The following is a 15,103-nucleotide window of genomic DNA, read 5'->3' on the forward strand; positions in this document are numbered from 1 at the left end:
TTTATACATTGTATCAATAGTGTATGTATGTCAATCCCAATATCCTTTTGAGGAGGATATTTTCACAATGGTTGACTTCTGAAATGTCCACAAAAGTTGTCTTGTAGAATATTCCACATTCTGCACCTTTCTAGTTTTTTTCCTCTTCATTAAATTCAGGTTGAACATTTTTGTCACAAAAACTTTATAGGTGATGTGTATACTTACTGCATCACATTGGGATACAGATAATGTCGTTTACTTAGGTCCTTGTTCTTAGCCATTATGTTTAAATTGCTTATGTATCATGCTTCTGAAACACATTTAAAAAAACTCGTTAGTACCAAACATAAAATAGATAGCTAGTGGGAAGCAGCGGCATAGCACAGGGAGATCAGCTCGGTGTTTTGTGATCACCTAGAGGGGTGGGATAGGGAGGGTGGGAGGGAGGGAGACGCAGGAGGGAAGAGATATGAGGATATATGTATATATATAACTGATGGACTTAGTTATAAAGCAGAAACTAACACACTGTTGTAAAGCAATTACACTCCAATAAAGATGTTTAAAAAACCCACAAAAACTAGTTAGGCAGTATACAGGCAGTCCAAACTCTATTTGCAGAATAGTATGTATGCTTTATCTTTCTGCTCTGGGCAGCAGAGACAAGAATATGTATTCTAGCAGTTAACCTAGATCTAAAACATCATTTCACATCTGAAACATGGTTACCCACTCTTGAACTGGAAAGATCTGGAAATTTAATAACTTCTGTGTGTCGACAACCAGCTGTATTTCCAGCATTGTACATAAGAGAAAGCTAAGCCTTACTCATAGTAAGTAACTGGCTTTCAGATACATGGTCATTAAGTGGCAGTACCTACACTTATACACCCAGCTGTGTTTGATTCCAAAGGTCTTGCTTTAGTTGTTTTTTTTTTTTTTTCTTTTGGCCGCACCACATGGCTTGTAGTATCTCAGTTCCCCGACCAGGGATTGAACCCAGGCCCCAGCAGTGAAAGTGCCAAATCTTAACCAGGAGACCACCAGGGAACTCTCAAAGGTCTTGCTTTTAAACACAGTAACGTAAGACCGGAAATGTATCTTCTTACATGGTACAGAGTAACAAAAGTTTTAAAAACTGTAGTAGTAGATGAAACAAAATTGTTCATGTTTTAACAATTGTTGATGCTGGGTGATAGATACATTGGATTGAAAGTTAAGTTTTTTTGCCTTCATAGTTTGTCACACTGTAGTTATAAGATGCATCATGTCTGCTCTTAAAGCAGGAAGAAGTGGGCAGAAGCTTTCTCAGAAGTCTGCCAGTGGTTTTGTACCTGTGTCTGTCTCATTGGTTTGAACCTATCACTGGCTATCTTCTAAGGAGGCTGAGAAAGCAAATATTTAGCTTTTTTAAGACTTTGTTGTGGAGGCAGGCATGGGAAAAGAGAGTTGAGAATTGCTTTTGAGTTAACCTGCTAACGATGTCTGAGATAAATATCAACAAATAAAAACCACTTTACTTTTAGTAAGGTTTTGACCTCACTTTATTTTCCTGCCAGGTGACTTGTTGAGTCTGCTGCCTTCATTTCCTTACCTGGCTCTCCTCTTGGTTACTGAAATTGTATTTTTGAACATCAGTGATTCAATAATTTAATTTAATCACCATTTCCAGTTAACTTTTAAGAGTCCAGAAAATCTAGAAAAGATGAGGATAAAGATGTCTTTTTTTTAGGCTTCTATGATGTTACTGTTCCTCCTACTTTTTCTTTCTGTAATTAACCCTTAATCTCTTTCATTGGTGTATCTTTGTCTGCTTTACTCTTAAGTGTTAGTGTGCATAAGATTCTGTCCTCAGCCCTCTTTTTTCCCCACAAACTCTATTCTCTGTTTATCTCACTCATTCTTAGTAGTATAGCTGATGCCTGATTTCTAAATATCCCAGCCCTCATCTTTTTCTCTAATCCAGATATTTATTTCCAGTTGTTCTGAAAACATTCCTATGTTCCCTTCATTTCAGAAATGTTTATTGTTCCCTGTTGCCTTTTAATTATGTGCAGCCTCCTTAACCTGATTTCAAGGACGTTCATAGTTTGTCTCTGAGCTGCCTTTCCAGGTTTTCCCCCTCATAATTGCTTTTCATCACTTCCATGCTGCAGCCATACCGGTTCCTGGAATAGAACACATGTTTTGCCTCCAGTGCTTCTTTTATGTATCACCACTGTATGAAACCTAACCTGATCCATGCCTATTAACAGACCTTTTGCCACACGGCTTGTGGGATCTTAGTTCCCCTGAAAAGCAACCTTTTTCTTTGAATTCTCCCCTGAATCCTCCCACTAGATCCTCTCTTGAGGAGCACTTGGTACAGTGTAAGGGGCACCATTCATGTCTTATTCTGTAGAGTGGTGTCCCCTGGAGTTCTGCAAAGTGGGAGAACTGTCTTTAACCCCAACCTAAGCTTGTGTTTTATACCTCTTCTATACATCTCAACACTTCTATATGTACTGCTTGTTTTACCTAAATAAACGTCGAGGCCTTTGAAGTATAGGGAATGTGTTTCTTTTCCCTGAATTGCCTAATACCTTATTTATTGAATTAGACACTCAAAATATTTTACTTTGAAGAAAATATTCATGTTTTAATATACTAATAAATCACTGTGTTCACTTTGTTTTTTATCCTTTTTTAATCTTTTTAAAAATACTTTTTAAATTTTTAAAAATTTTTAAAAATTTTTTTGTTTTTTAAATTTTTAAAATTTTTATTTATTTGTTGCGCCACATGGCTTGTGGGATCTTAGTTCCCCAGTGAGGGACTGAACCCGTGCCCTTAGCAGTGAAGCACGGAGTCCTAACCACTGGTCCATCAGGGAATTCCCTTAACTTTGGTTTTGAACAGTCCTCTTGATATATTGCAGGGAAAGATTGAGCCTTATAATCTTATTTTAACTGTTCATTAATATTGTTTATTCTCAAAATAGGTATCCCGATTGGAATCCTGAGATCCTCCCATCAAGAAGGTAGTTATTTTTTTAATAGTGGTATTATTGAAATTTGATTTTCTTTTAAAAGTAAACAAGTACTTTTTTTTTTTAAAGGTACTGTTTTGAATAGAGTCCTGTTTTGACCATTTTTACTTTTAAACAATAGGCAAATGGAACCAGCTCAATGAATCTTTCTTTAGTTACCCCAGTTTAAGTGTGATAGCTCCCATCTGTGAACTTTTTTTTTTTTTTAAGTCTGTTCTGAAAATACTTTGTACTTCTATTATTATTTTATGCTTGTGGGATCTTAGATTTGAAGGCTGGGAATGGGGTTCCCGGTTCAATGTGTAGGTACACAAGTACAACAGTCAAAGAAATATTTGTGGATGGCATAATGTTTCAGGAAAAATTGTTGAAAAACATTTGTTTATGTAAGTCATTTCCTAAATTCTTCATGTAATATAATACTTTCAAAACATAATTGGATATAATAGTGGTATAGGAAAAATGCAAGAAATGGATGATAATATTCTTTTGTAAATTAACAAAACAGAGGAATCTAAGCAATGAGAGAGGTGATCATCTGCTCTGATTGTTTCTTACTCATCTACAAGGCTGAATTGCATCATGTCAAACAGGTTTTTGCTTTATGTAAATACGTGGTATCAGAATTTGGCATTGTTAATAGTCTGTTTTTAAGAAGAGAAATCTGTCATTTAGTATAGATTTAAATTTTTGTTAAATTGATGAATCTTGTGGTTTTTTCCTGCACTTTGTAGAAATGAAGGCAATAGAAAAGAAAACGAAACTCCAAGAAGACGATCTCATTCTCCCAGTCCTAGACATTCTAGGAGATCAAGCTCAAGTCACAGATTCCGTCGATCCCGAAGCCCAATACGTTATATGTACAGACCAAGAAGTCGAAGTCCAAGAATTTGCCATCGTTTCGTTCCTAGATACAGATCCAGATCCCGTTCACCGTATCGAATGAGAAATCCATTTAGAGCTAGTCCAAAATGCTATCGATCAGTTAGCCCCGAAAGGACATCAAGGAGATCAGTGAGATCATCAGGTACACTTATGGTTGTGAATAATAAGTACTTATTTTGACTAAATTTTTTTAGCTTTTTTGTTTGTTTGAATTTTTTATTTCTATTAAGCTTGAAATGGTGACTTCTATACTACTGTCAAGATATTTTTAAATGTTGACATTTTGAGGTATTTGGCTCAGCTCTTTTTAAAACTTTCAAGGTTTTTAAGAAATGGAATGTTCTACTTTATTAAATTTTAGAATTTCTATATGAAATCCAACCCACATCCCAACCTATTTCATTCTTCTTCCCTTTATTATGTATCAGAAGAAGTGCGGGAGACTGTATCTATCCACCCAACATCAAACTTAAAAACCAAGGATATACAAACATCTTAGTTTGCTTTAGTAATTGATTATAGACTTCTCTTCGGTGAATTAATTTAAAACATTAAAAAATTATTCATATTTTCAACCTGTGTCTTTGTATTGGTTTAGTGACCTTTCTGGAAATAGCTCTTATGTAATTCTTTTCTGAGATCTTTGCAGAGGTCTGTGAGGTCTTTCCTTTTCCAACTACATGTCTTTGTGAAGCTGGATTTTTCTTTAAATGTTTCAGCTGAAATAATGTATCCAGCAGATTGGATGCAGAAGCAGATACGAGAATTCAGACTTTTTTTAAGCCCAACATTAAAGCGTTTGGAAAATATACAGTGGTGCTACTCATCTAATTTTTGTTTTGAAATTAAAGTTTTTTATAAAAATATATTATTTATATTAACATAGGAGTTTATTATTAAATGAATTAATATTTTAAAAATTCTATTTTAGTTTCTTATATGGTAAACATTGATAAATTGAACAAAAGCTCTTTGGAGTCCTCAATTTTTAATAGTGTAAAGGGATACTGAAACTAAAGTTTGAGTACCACTGGTATAAGAGAAGCTCACAGAATAAGGGATCTTCATGTTTTTACATCTTCACTTTTGAGTGAAGAATTAAAGAATAATAATTTTGTGTGTGTGTGTTTGCCACCTGTTTGGCCTAACAGTAGCTCAATGTGGTAAATATTTGGACAGTTGAGAGATGATTCTTTTTTTTTTTATAATGTGATGAGATGTTTCCTACCTTAAGTTCTTTTCAGTTGAAGTAGTATTTATGTCCTTTTTACTAGACAGAAAAAAAGCATTAGAAGATGTAGTACAACGGTCTGGGCATGGATCAGAATTCAGTAAACAGAAACATCTTGAAGCAGTTGATAAAGGACACTCACCAGCACAAAAACTTAAAACTGTCAGTGGAGCAAGGCCATCAGTTAAATCTACGAGCTCTACAAAGAGTGATTCAAATATAGGACATTGTACTCGTTACAAATCAAAGAATCTTGAAGATGACACCTCACCAGAAAGTAAACAGGTGTCTGATAAAGCTGTTTCTCTACAACGTAAGGTCAGTAGTTCTTTGTTACTGGAAGTGTGTGCATACATTTGTTAATATGACAAAGAGAAAACAAAGTTTTCAGAATTTTTAATTTTCATATTTCCAAAAGTTTGAAATCGTGACTTGTTATGTTGATATGGAATATTCATTGGTTTCTCTTCTGAATATAATAAAAGTCCAATAATTAAAGTCCTGTAGATTACAAATCCTAGAGGTTTGGCATTTGATATATCAAAAGTGAGAACATTTTGATAGTTTGGTGTTTTTGGCTAACCATACAAACAGATCCTTGTGATAAGTTTTGCTCCCTTATTGGGGAAATGGATGTAATCAGCAGCATTAATGAGGTTTTATAATCTTTGTTAGTAAGTTATTAGTGAGTCTCTGCTGAGAATTGGTCATTTTTAATCTGTTTTATACTTTTTGCAGTACAGTTCATAAGTTAAATCATTATCCAGTGTAGAATACTAGTCTCTTTTCTGGGTACTAACTTATTGGTGTATTTTGATGGTATTGCTTTATTGTATATGTTAATGAAATTACTATTATAGCAGATAATATATAAAGAGACTATCAGAGTAACTCCTGATAGGCCAGATTTTCAAATGTTTATTATATTGTAATAATAACAAGTCTTCAAGTATTTAGGTATACATTTCTCTTAACATTGTCTTAACTTTCAACAACTACAGTTCCCTGCCCCAGAGAGCTTATATTTAGAAGGATAAACTTAAAATAATCAACCTGCAATTACAGGATTTTGAAGAGCATTAATTAGGAAGAAATGTTGAGTACAGGGAATTAATCTCAAAGAGGCTTAATTATTCTGTAACGTTCTTTCATTTTGTTTCTAGACTTCTAGATGGTGGCAGTGGAACTTTTAAAAAGTTTTTTTTTTTTTGAGTCAATTTTTAACATAGGTGGCAAATTTGATAAAATATATTCAAATTGTATGTAGTATAAATCTTTAAAAATATTATGCCTATCTAGATAACATTTTTAATTATTAGAACACAGAGTAAATAAAGCTATAATTTCAGCTTCATTAGTGATGTGCCATGCAGATTCATATAGAAAAATACTGTTTAATAGTTTTGGACCATTTCATTTCATAGGTCTTGTTTGTTACAAAATGCTTCTAAACAGAAAAGAGCGTCTGTGATTGGTTACCCATAAACTGACCACTGTTGGGTTTGAGTGGTAAAATGTAAAACATATTTCTTACTACTTTTCTTTGGCCTTTAAAATATTTTTAAATATGCTAAAATATGTTGAAAAGACTGCTTAAAGGACTAAGATTAATGGTAGAAGAAATTATATTGGGAATTATTATTACTGTACTTTGTCACTTAATTTGGTTTAATTTTCTTTCATCCCAAAAAAAGCTTCGGAAAGATCAGTCTTCACATTATGGTCCCGTTCTTCTTATATCTGAATTACCAGAGGATGGCTGTACTGAAGAAGATATTAGAAAAATATTTCAGCCATTTGGAAAAGTTAATGATGTCCTGATTGTTCCATATAGAAAGGAAGTGAGTTATTTAGTCTGTTCTAAAATTCATACAAAGTCATTATTTTATAAAGACTGTTGTTGGATCTTTTAGCTGCTTTTCCTGCATACACAATTGTTAATTGAATTATGTAAATGGTCGGATTTGAATGAACAATGTCCCTAAATACTGCTTTATATCGTTTCAAACAGCACACTGTTTTCTTAGAAGAGCACACTTTTTCCGTGAAGGGCCAGATAATATTTTAGGCGTTGCATGTTATAGGATTTCAGCTATTCAACTCTGCTATACAACTCTGTTGTACAAACACAGTCTTAGATAATATATAACTGAATGAGCATGGCTGTGTTCAAAAAAACTATTTACAAAAACAGGTGGCAGGCCATAGTTTGCCATTCATTGCTTTAGTACACCAGTAAGGTCATATTAAAAAAATGATTTTATCTGTACAGTATTTTTTTACATATGAGTTGTATTCCTATAACTCACATAGTAGAGTTCACCAGAACTACAAACCCTAGGTTAAGCAGAACGTAAAAAATTGTGAGGTAAGACAAAGGAACATAGTTGGTATTATTTTCTTTGTTGCAAGAACCCTTAAAAAGGTCAGACTTAACAGCAGCTAGACCAGATCCTGCCTTCTCTTCGATTGTTCAGTGAGCCCTCCTTCCCATTTCTTACTGTTCCATGATCCTGCCATGGACCCATGCTTCCTTCTTACCTTGGTAATGGTATAGAAATTCTATAAGGTTAAGTGTCCATTTCATGTGTGAAAACATCCTAAACATCACATTACACTTCAGCAAAACAAAAAGAGGTGAAAGCAACCAGGACTTGAGGTAATTTCAGTTTTATTTTCCACAAAGAAGTATTATATTAGGTCATACAGAGAAATTTAAGGTAGATTTTTTTGACTAAAAGTGGAATGCATTTCATTTTAGGCTTACTTGGAAATGGAATTTAAAGAGGCAATTACTGCAGTCATGAAGTACATTGAAACAACACCACTTCTGATAAATGGGAAAAGTGTGAAAGTATGTGTTCCAGGAAAGAAAAAGTCACAGGTAAACTGAATTAAGTTCTTCTGTGATTCATTGTTGATTAATTTTTTGTTTAAGTATGGCACATACAGAAAAAGGCATAAAACAAAAATGTTCACTCCACAGATTAGGTATAAATTCAAATACATTGAACTTAGCAACATCTTTATGCATACATATATATATCACACTGTAAACAGTATTGAATGATAAGCAATAGACTAGGGGAAAATACTTAACAGAATTAGCAAAAGTCTGTGAAACCTCTACCTAAGTCACAAACTACAACACTAACAACACCCTGGAAGCCCCTTGCATACTTCTTTTGAATACTTACTCCGGGGCAGAAGGGAGTGTGTAACCCCACCTTGGTTTCTAATACCGTACTTGAGTTTTGCCTGTTTTGAAGTTTCTATAAACAGAATCATAGTGTATATATTCTTCTGGGCCTTTTGCTTCCTTAGAAGTATCAACGTTTAGGAGTTTAGTCTTTGTAGATCATTTTCTTTGCTTTAGTTTATATATCCATAGATAATGTCTATAGAAGTACTTTAAAATATCCAGTAAGTTTTGCTTTGTGTATATGTGTTCTTTTTATTTTATTTTCTTATTTACTGAAGAATGCCTGCGTTGGAGCACACATTTTTCAATTACTAATTTGATTTGGAGATCAAACCATGTTAGTACGTTATAGATTTTCCTTATTCTTTTAAGGTTATATGTGGTGTTACTTCCTATGAATATACCACAGTTATTTCACCAGTTCCTTATGGATTGCTATTTAGGTTATTTCTAGTTTACTATAAATTGCTATAAATAGGACTTAAGTTAACTTCCTTGTATATGGCTTTCACAGGCCTTTCTTAATGCATTTATGATAGTGTTTTTTAAGGTGATATCTACAGTGGAATTGCTGGGTTATAGGGTATACAGAAATAATATTAGATTGCCTGTTAAATGACTAATAATTTATAGTCTAATAATTTATGTGAGTACTGGTGTTTCTCTATTATCAGTGACATCTTAATATTTGCAGTTTTAAAATCCAGTATGTAAAAAATGGTATCTAGTTTTGATGATCATCTTTAGTTTTGATTTGGGTTGTTTTTTCTTTTTTGTGTGTGTATCTGTGGTAGTGTTTGGGTTTGCTGTTCCCATGAGGTTTTGATATAGCAGTCTATATATGTACAAGGTTGTTTTAAGTTGCTGGTCTCTTTCCCGCTTGAGAAGTTCCTTTAGCATTTGTTGCAAAGCTGGTCTGGTGGTGCCGAATTCTCTTAGCTTTTGTTTGTCTGTTAAGCTTTTGATTTCTCCATCAAATCTGAATGAGAGCCTTGCTGGGTAGAGTGTTCTTGGTTATAGGTTCTTCCCTTTCATCACTTTAAATATATCATGCCACTCCCTTCTGGCCTGCAGACTTTCTGCAGAGAAATCATCTGATAATCTTATGGGTGTTCCCTTGTTTTAATATTTTTTCTTTGTCTTTAATTTTTGTCCATTTGATTACTATTTGTCTCAGCTTTCCTCCTTGGGTTTATCCTGCCTGGGACTATCTGCGCTTCCTGGACTTGGGTGACTGTTTCCTTTCCCACGTTAGGGAATTTTTCAGCTATTATCTCTTCAAACATTTTCTCAGGTCCTTTCTGTCTCTCTTCTCCTACTGGGACCCCTATAATGTGAATGTTGGTGCATTTAATGTTGTCCCAGAGGTCTCTTAGACTGTCTTCATTTCTTTTTATTCTTTATTCTGTTCTGTGGCAGCGATTTCCACCATTCTTTCTTTCAGGTCATTTATGATTTCTTCTGCCACTGATTCCTTCTAGTGTATTTTTAATTTCAGTTATTGTGTTGTTCATCTCTGTTTGTTTGTTCCTTAGTTCTTCTAGGTCTTTGTTAAACATTTCTTGCATCTTCTTGATCCTTGCCTCCATTCTTTTTCCGAGATCTTGGATCATCTTCACTATCATTATTCTGAATTCTTTTTCTAGTAGGTTGGCTATCTCCACTTCACCTAGTTGTTCTTCTGGGGTTTCATCTTGTTCCTTCATCTGGGACATATTCCTCTTCCGTCTCATTTTTTCTAACTTTCTGTGATTGCGGTTTCCGTTCTGCAGGCTGCAGGATTGTAGTTCTTGCTTCTGCTCTCCTGGTGGATGAGGCTATCTAAGAGGTTTGTGCAGGCTTTCTGATGGGAGGGGCTGGTTCCTGCTTAGTGGTGGGTAGAGCTGGGTCTTGTCTCTCTGTTGGGCAGGGCCGTGTTCAGGGAGACTTGTCTGCTGATGGGTGGGGCTGTGTTCTCGCACTGTTGGTTGTTTGGCCTGAGGCGACCCAGCACTGGAGCCTACAGGATGTTTGGTGGAGCTAATGGCGGCCTCTGGGAGGGCTCATGCCAGTGTGTACTTCCCAGAATTGCTGCTGCCAGAGTCTTTGTTCCCGCAATGAGCCACAGCTGCCCCCTGCCTCCGCAGGAGATCCTATAATACTAGGCAGGTAGGTCTGACCCAGTCTTTTATAGAGTCACTGCTTTTTTCCCCTGGGTCCTGGTGTACACATGACTTTGTGTGCACCCTCCAAGAGTGGAGTTTCTGCTTCCCCCAGCCCTGTGGAATTCCTGTGATCAAACCCTGCTGGCCTTCAAAGCCAGTTTCTCTGGGGACTCCTCCTCCTGTTGCTGGACCCCCAGGCTGGGAAGCCTGACATGGGGCTCAGGTTCCAGTTTGTGGATCTCCCACCCAGTGGGTATGGGATTTGATTTTATCGCGATTGCACCCATCCTGCCCCCTCGTTGTGGCTTCTTCTCAGTCTCTGGATGTTGGGTATCTTTTTTGGTAGCTTCCAACATTTTTTTGATGATCGTTGTCCAGCAGTTAGCTATGAACAAAGTGGTGCATGTATCTTTTTGAATTACAGTTTTATCTGGATATATGCCCAGGAGTGGGATTGCTGGATCATATGGTAATTCTATTTTTAGTTTTCTGAGGAACCTCCATACTGTTTTCCACAGTGGCTGCACCAAATTACATTCCCACCAACAGTATAGGAAGGTTCCCTTTTCTCCACACCCTCTCCAGCATTTATTATTTGTAGACTTTTTAATGATGGCCATTCTGACCGGTGTGAGGTGGTACCTCATTGTAGTTCTGATTTGCATTTCTCTAATAATTAACAGTGTTGAGTATCTTTTCATGTGCCTATTGGCCATTTGTATGTCATCTTTGGAGAAATGTCTATTTAGGTTTTCTGCCCATTTTTCAGTTAGTTTTTTTGTTGTTGAGATGTATGACCTGTTTGTATATTTTGCAAATGAAGCCCTTGTCGGTCGAATCATTTGCAAATATTTTCTCCTATTCTGTAGGTTGTCTTTTCATTTTGTTTCTGGTTTCCTTTGCTGTGGAAAAGCTTGTAAGTTTGATTAGGTCCCATTTGTTTATTTTTGTTTTTATTCTGTTGCCTTTGGAGACTGACCTAAGAAAACATTGGTATGACTTATGTCAGAGAATGTTTTGCTTGTGCTCTCTTCTAGGAGTTTTATGGTGTCACGTCTTATGTTTAAGTCTTTAAGCCATTTGAGTTTATTTTTGTCCACGGTGTGAGGGTGTATTCTAACTTCATTGATTTACATGCAGCTGTCCAACTTCCCAACACCACTTGCTGAAGAGACTGTCTTTTTCCCATTGTATATTCTTGCCTCCTTTGTTGAAGATTAATTGACTGTATGTGTGTGGGTTTATTTCTGGGCTCTCTATTCTGTTCCATTGATCCGTATGCCTGTTTTTGTACCAGTACCACACTGTTTTGATTACTGTAGCTTTGTAGTATTGTCTGAGTCTGGGAGAGTTATGCCTCCTGCTTTCTTTTTTTCCCTCAGGATTGCTCTGGCAATTCTGGCTCTTTTATGGTTCCATATAAATTTTTGGATTATTTGTTCTAGTTCTGTGAAAAATGTCATGGGTAGTTTGATAGGGATTGCATTAAATCTGTAGATTGCTTTGGGTAGTATTGCCATTTTAACAGTATTAATTCTTCCATTCCAAGAGCATGGTATAGCTTTCCATTTCTTTGAATCCTCTTTTATTTCCTTTATTAATGTTTTATGGTTCTCAGCATATAAGTGTTTCACCTTGGTCAGGTTTATTCCTAGGTATTTTATTTTTTGTGTGCAATTTTTAAAAGCTATTTTTTTTTACATTCCTTTTCTGATATTTCATTGTTAGTGTAAAGGAATGCAACCGATTTCTGAATGTTAATCTTGTATCTTGCTAATTTGCTGAATTCACTTATTAGATCTAGTAGTTTTTGTGTAGAATCCTTAGGGTTTTCTATATATAGTATCATGTCATCTGCATGTAGTGACAATTTTACCTCTTCCCTTCCAATTCAGATATGTTTTATTTCTTTTTCTAGTCCGATTGCTGTGTCTAGGACTTCCAATATGATGTTGAAGAGAGAGTGAGAGTGGGCATCCTTGTCTTGTTCCAGATTTAGCAGGAAGGCTTTCAGCTTTTCACTGCTGAGCATTATATTGGCTCTGGGTTTGTCATAAATGGCTTTTATTATATTGAGATATGTTCCCTCTATTCCCACTTCGGTAAGAGTTTTTATCATGAATGGATGTTGAATTTTTTCAGATGCTTTTTCTGCGTCTATTGAGATGATCATGTGGTTTCTGACTTGTCTTTTGTTAATGTGGTGTATTACATTGATTGATTTGCATATGTTGAACCATCCTTATGAACCTGGGATGAATCCCACTTGGTTGTTGTGTATGATCTTTTTTATGTGTTGTTGAATTTGGTTTCCTGATATTTTGTTGAGAATTTTTACATCTACATTCATCAAAGATATTGGCCTGTAATTTTCTTTTTTGGTAGTGTCTGTCTGGTTTTGGTATCAGGGTGATGGTGGCTTCTTAGAATGTCTTTGGGAGTGTTCCCTCCTCTTCAGTCTTTTGGAAGAGTTTGAGAAGAATTGGTATAAGTTCCTTACATGTTTGGTAGAATTCACCTGTGGAGCCATCTCGTCCTGGACTTTTGTTTGTGGGCAGTTTTTTTGTTACAGATTCTATTTCAGTTATAGTGATCGGTCTGTTCAAATTATCTATTTCTTCTTGATTCAGTTTTGGTGGGCTGTATGTTTCTAGAAAGTTGTCCATTTCTTCTTAGGTTGTCAGATGTGTTGGCATATAGTTGTTCATAGTATTCTCTTATGGTTTTTTGTATTTATGCGGTATCAGTTGAGATTTCTCCTTTTTCATTTCTTTTTTTGTTTATTTGGGTTCTTGCTCTTTTCTTTTTGGTGAGCCTGGCCAGAGGTTTGTCAATTTTGTTTACCCTTTCAGAGAACCAGCTCTTGTTTTTTTTTTTAATCTCTATTTTATTTATTTACTCCCTGATCTTTATTATTTCCTTCCTTCAGTTGACTTTAGGTTTTGTTTCTTGTTCTTTTTCTAATGCTGTCAGGTGGTAGGTTAGGTTGTTTACTTCAGATTTTTCTTGTTTTTGATGAAGGCCTGTATCGCTATGAACTTCCCTCTAAGAACTGCTTTTGCTGTGTCCCATAGATTTTGTATGGTTGTGTTTTCTGTCCATTGTTGTTTGTCTCATGGCATTTTTTAATTTCCATTTTGATTTCCTTGTTGACTGATTGGTTTTTTACTAGCATGTTATTTAGTCTCCACGTAATAGTTTTTTTCTCGTTTCTTTTCCTGTGGTTGATTTCTAGTTTCATGCCCCTGTGGTCAGAGAAGATTCTCAAAATAATTTCCATACTCTTAAATTCGTTGAGGTTAGTTTTGTGACCTAGGATGTGGTCAATCCTAGAGAATGTTCCGTGTGCACTTGAAAGGAATATATATTCTGGTTTTTTTGGATGTAGTGTCCTGAAAATATCAATTAAGTCTAACTGTTCTGTTGTATCATTTAGTGCCTTTGTTGCCTTACTGATCCTGTCTTGAAGATCTGTCCATTGATGCGAGTGGGTGTTAAAATCTCCTAGTATTATTGTATTCCTATTGGTTTCTCCCTTTATGTCTGTTAGTATTTGTTTTATGTATTTGGGTACTTCTATATTAGGTCCATATATGTTGATAAGTGTAAAATCCTCTTCCTGTATTGATCCTTTTATCATTATATAAGTGTCCTTTATCTTTCTTTCTAGCCTTTGCTCTAAAGTCTATTTTGTCTGATATGAGTATCACAACTCCCGCTTTCTTGTCATTTCCGTTTGCATGAAATATCTTTTTTCATCCCCTCACCTTCAATCTATGTGTGTCTTTTGCCCTAAGGTGGGTCTCTCGAAGGCAGCATATTGTAGGCTCTTGTTTTTTTATCCAGTCTGCCACTCTATGTCTTTTGATCAGAGCATTCAGTCCACTGACATTTAAGGTAATTATTGATACATATGTATTTATTGCCATTACAAATGGTGTTTTTCAGTTGATTCTTTGTTTCTACTCTGTTCCTTTCTTTTTCTTTTTGTGGTTTGATGATTTCCTTTTATTTTATGCTTGTGTTCTCTTCTTTTAGGTTTTTGTGAATCTATTGTATGTTTTTAATTTGTGGTTGCCCTGTTTTTCAAGTATGTTAACCCCCTCCTATGTCTGCTTGCTTTAGACTGATAGTCAGATAGGCTCAAACACATTGTAAAAAAAAAAGAAATCTGCATTTTCTTACTCTCCTTCCCCACATTTTATGATGTTATGTCCCTTTTTATATCTTCATGTTTATCCTTTTGCTGTTCCTTGTGTTTATCATTGCTTTCACAAATGGGGTGTTTTGTTTTGTTTTGTTTTTTCTTTTTGATCTGTATACTGGCTAATTTAAGTGATTTACCTTCCAATTGTGATTTCCTCCCTCCTATTTCTTCTTGCCTCTTTTCCATTTAGAGATGACCTTTCAATATTATTTTAGCATAGGTTTAGTATTGCTGTATTCTTTTAGTTTTTGCTTGTCTGAGAAATTCTTTATTTCTCCTCCTGTTCTAAATGATAGTCTTGCTGGGTAGAGTATTTTAGGTTGCAGATTTTTCTCTTTCAAGACTTCGAATGTATTTTGCCACTCCCTTCTGGCCTGCAGTGTTTCTGAGAGAAATCAGCTCATAGCCTTATGGGGGTTCCCTT

The 15,103-nt window shown here is 35.4% G+C and overlaps 1 protein-coding gene across 6 annotated transcripts in view; it reads left to right on the forward strand.

Moving 5' to 3' along the window:
• ZNF638 (zinc finger protein 638) overlaps positions 1–15,103 on the forward strand; it is a 147,609-nt gene that overhangs the window by 84,560 nt on the left and 47,946 nt on the right. For 5 of the 6 annotated variants that reach the window (XM_082672553.1, XM_082672556.1, XM_082672554.1 and 2 more), the window contains exons 4-8: positions 2,963–3,001; positions 3,745–4,037; positions 5,170–5,444; positions 6,821–6,967; positions 7,888–8,010. In XM_082672553.1, coding sequence (XP_082528679.1) covers positions 2,963–3,001; positions 3,745–4,037; positions 5,170–5,444; positions 6,821–6,967; positions 7,888–8,010 — 877 coding nt within the window. The remainder of the gene's footprint in view (positions 1–2,962; positions 3,002–3,744; positions 4,038–5,169; positions 5,445–6,820; positions 6,968–7,887; positions 8,011–15,103) is intronic. The other variant, XM_082672555.1, reaches the window with a different exon arrangement.

The sequence above is a fragment of the Grampus griseus genome (assembly GCF_964374135.1).
Source record: "Grampus griseus genome assembly, chromosome: 15".
Taxonomy (NCBI): domain Eukaryota; kingdom Metazoa; phylum Chordata; class Mammalia; order Artiodactyla; family Delphinidae; genus Grampus; species Grampus griseus.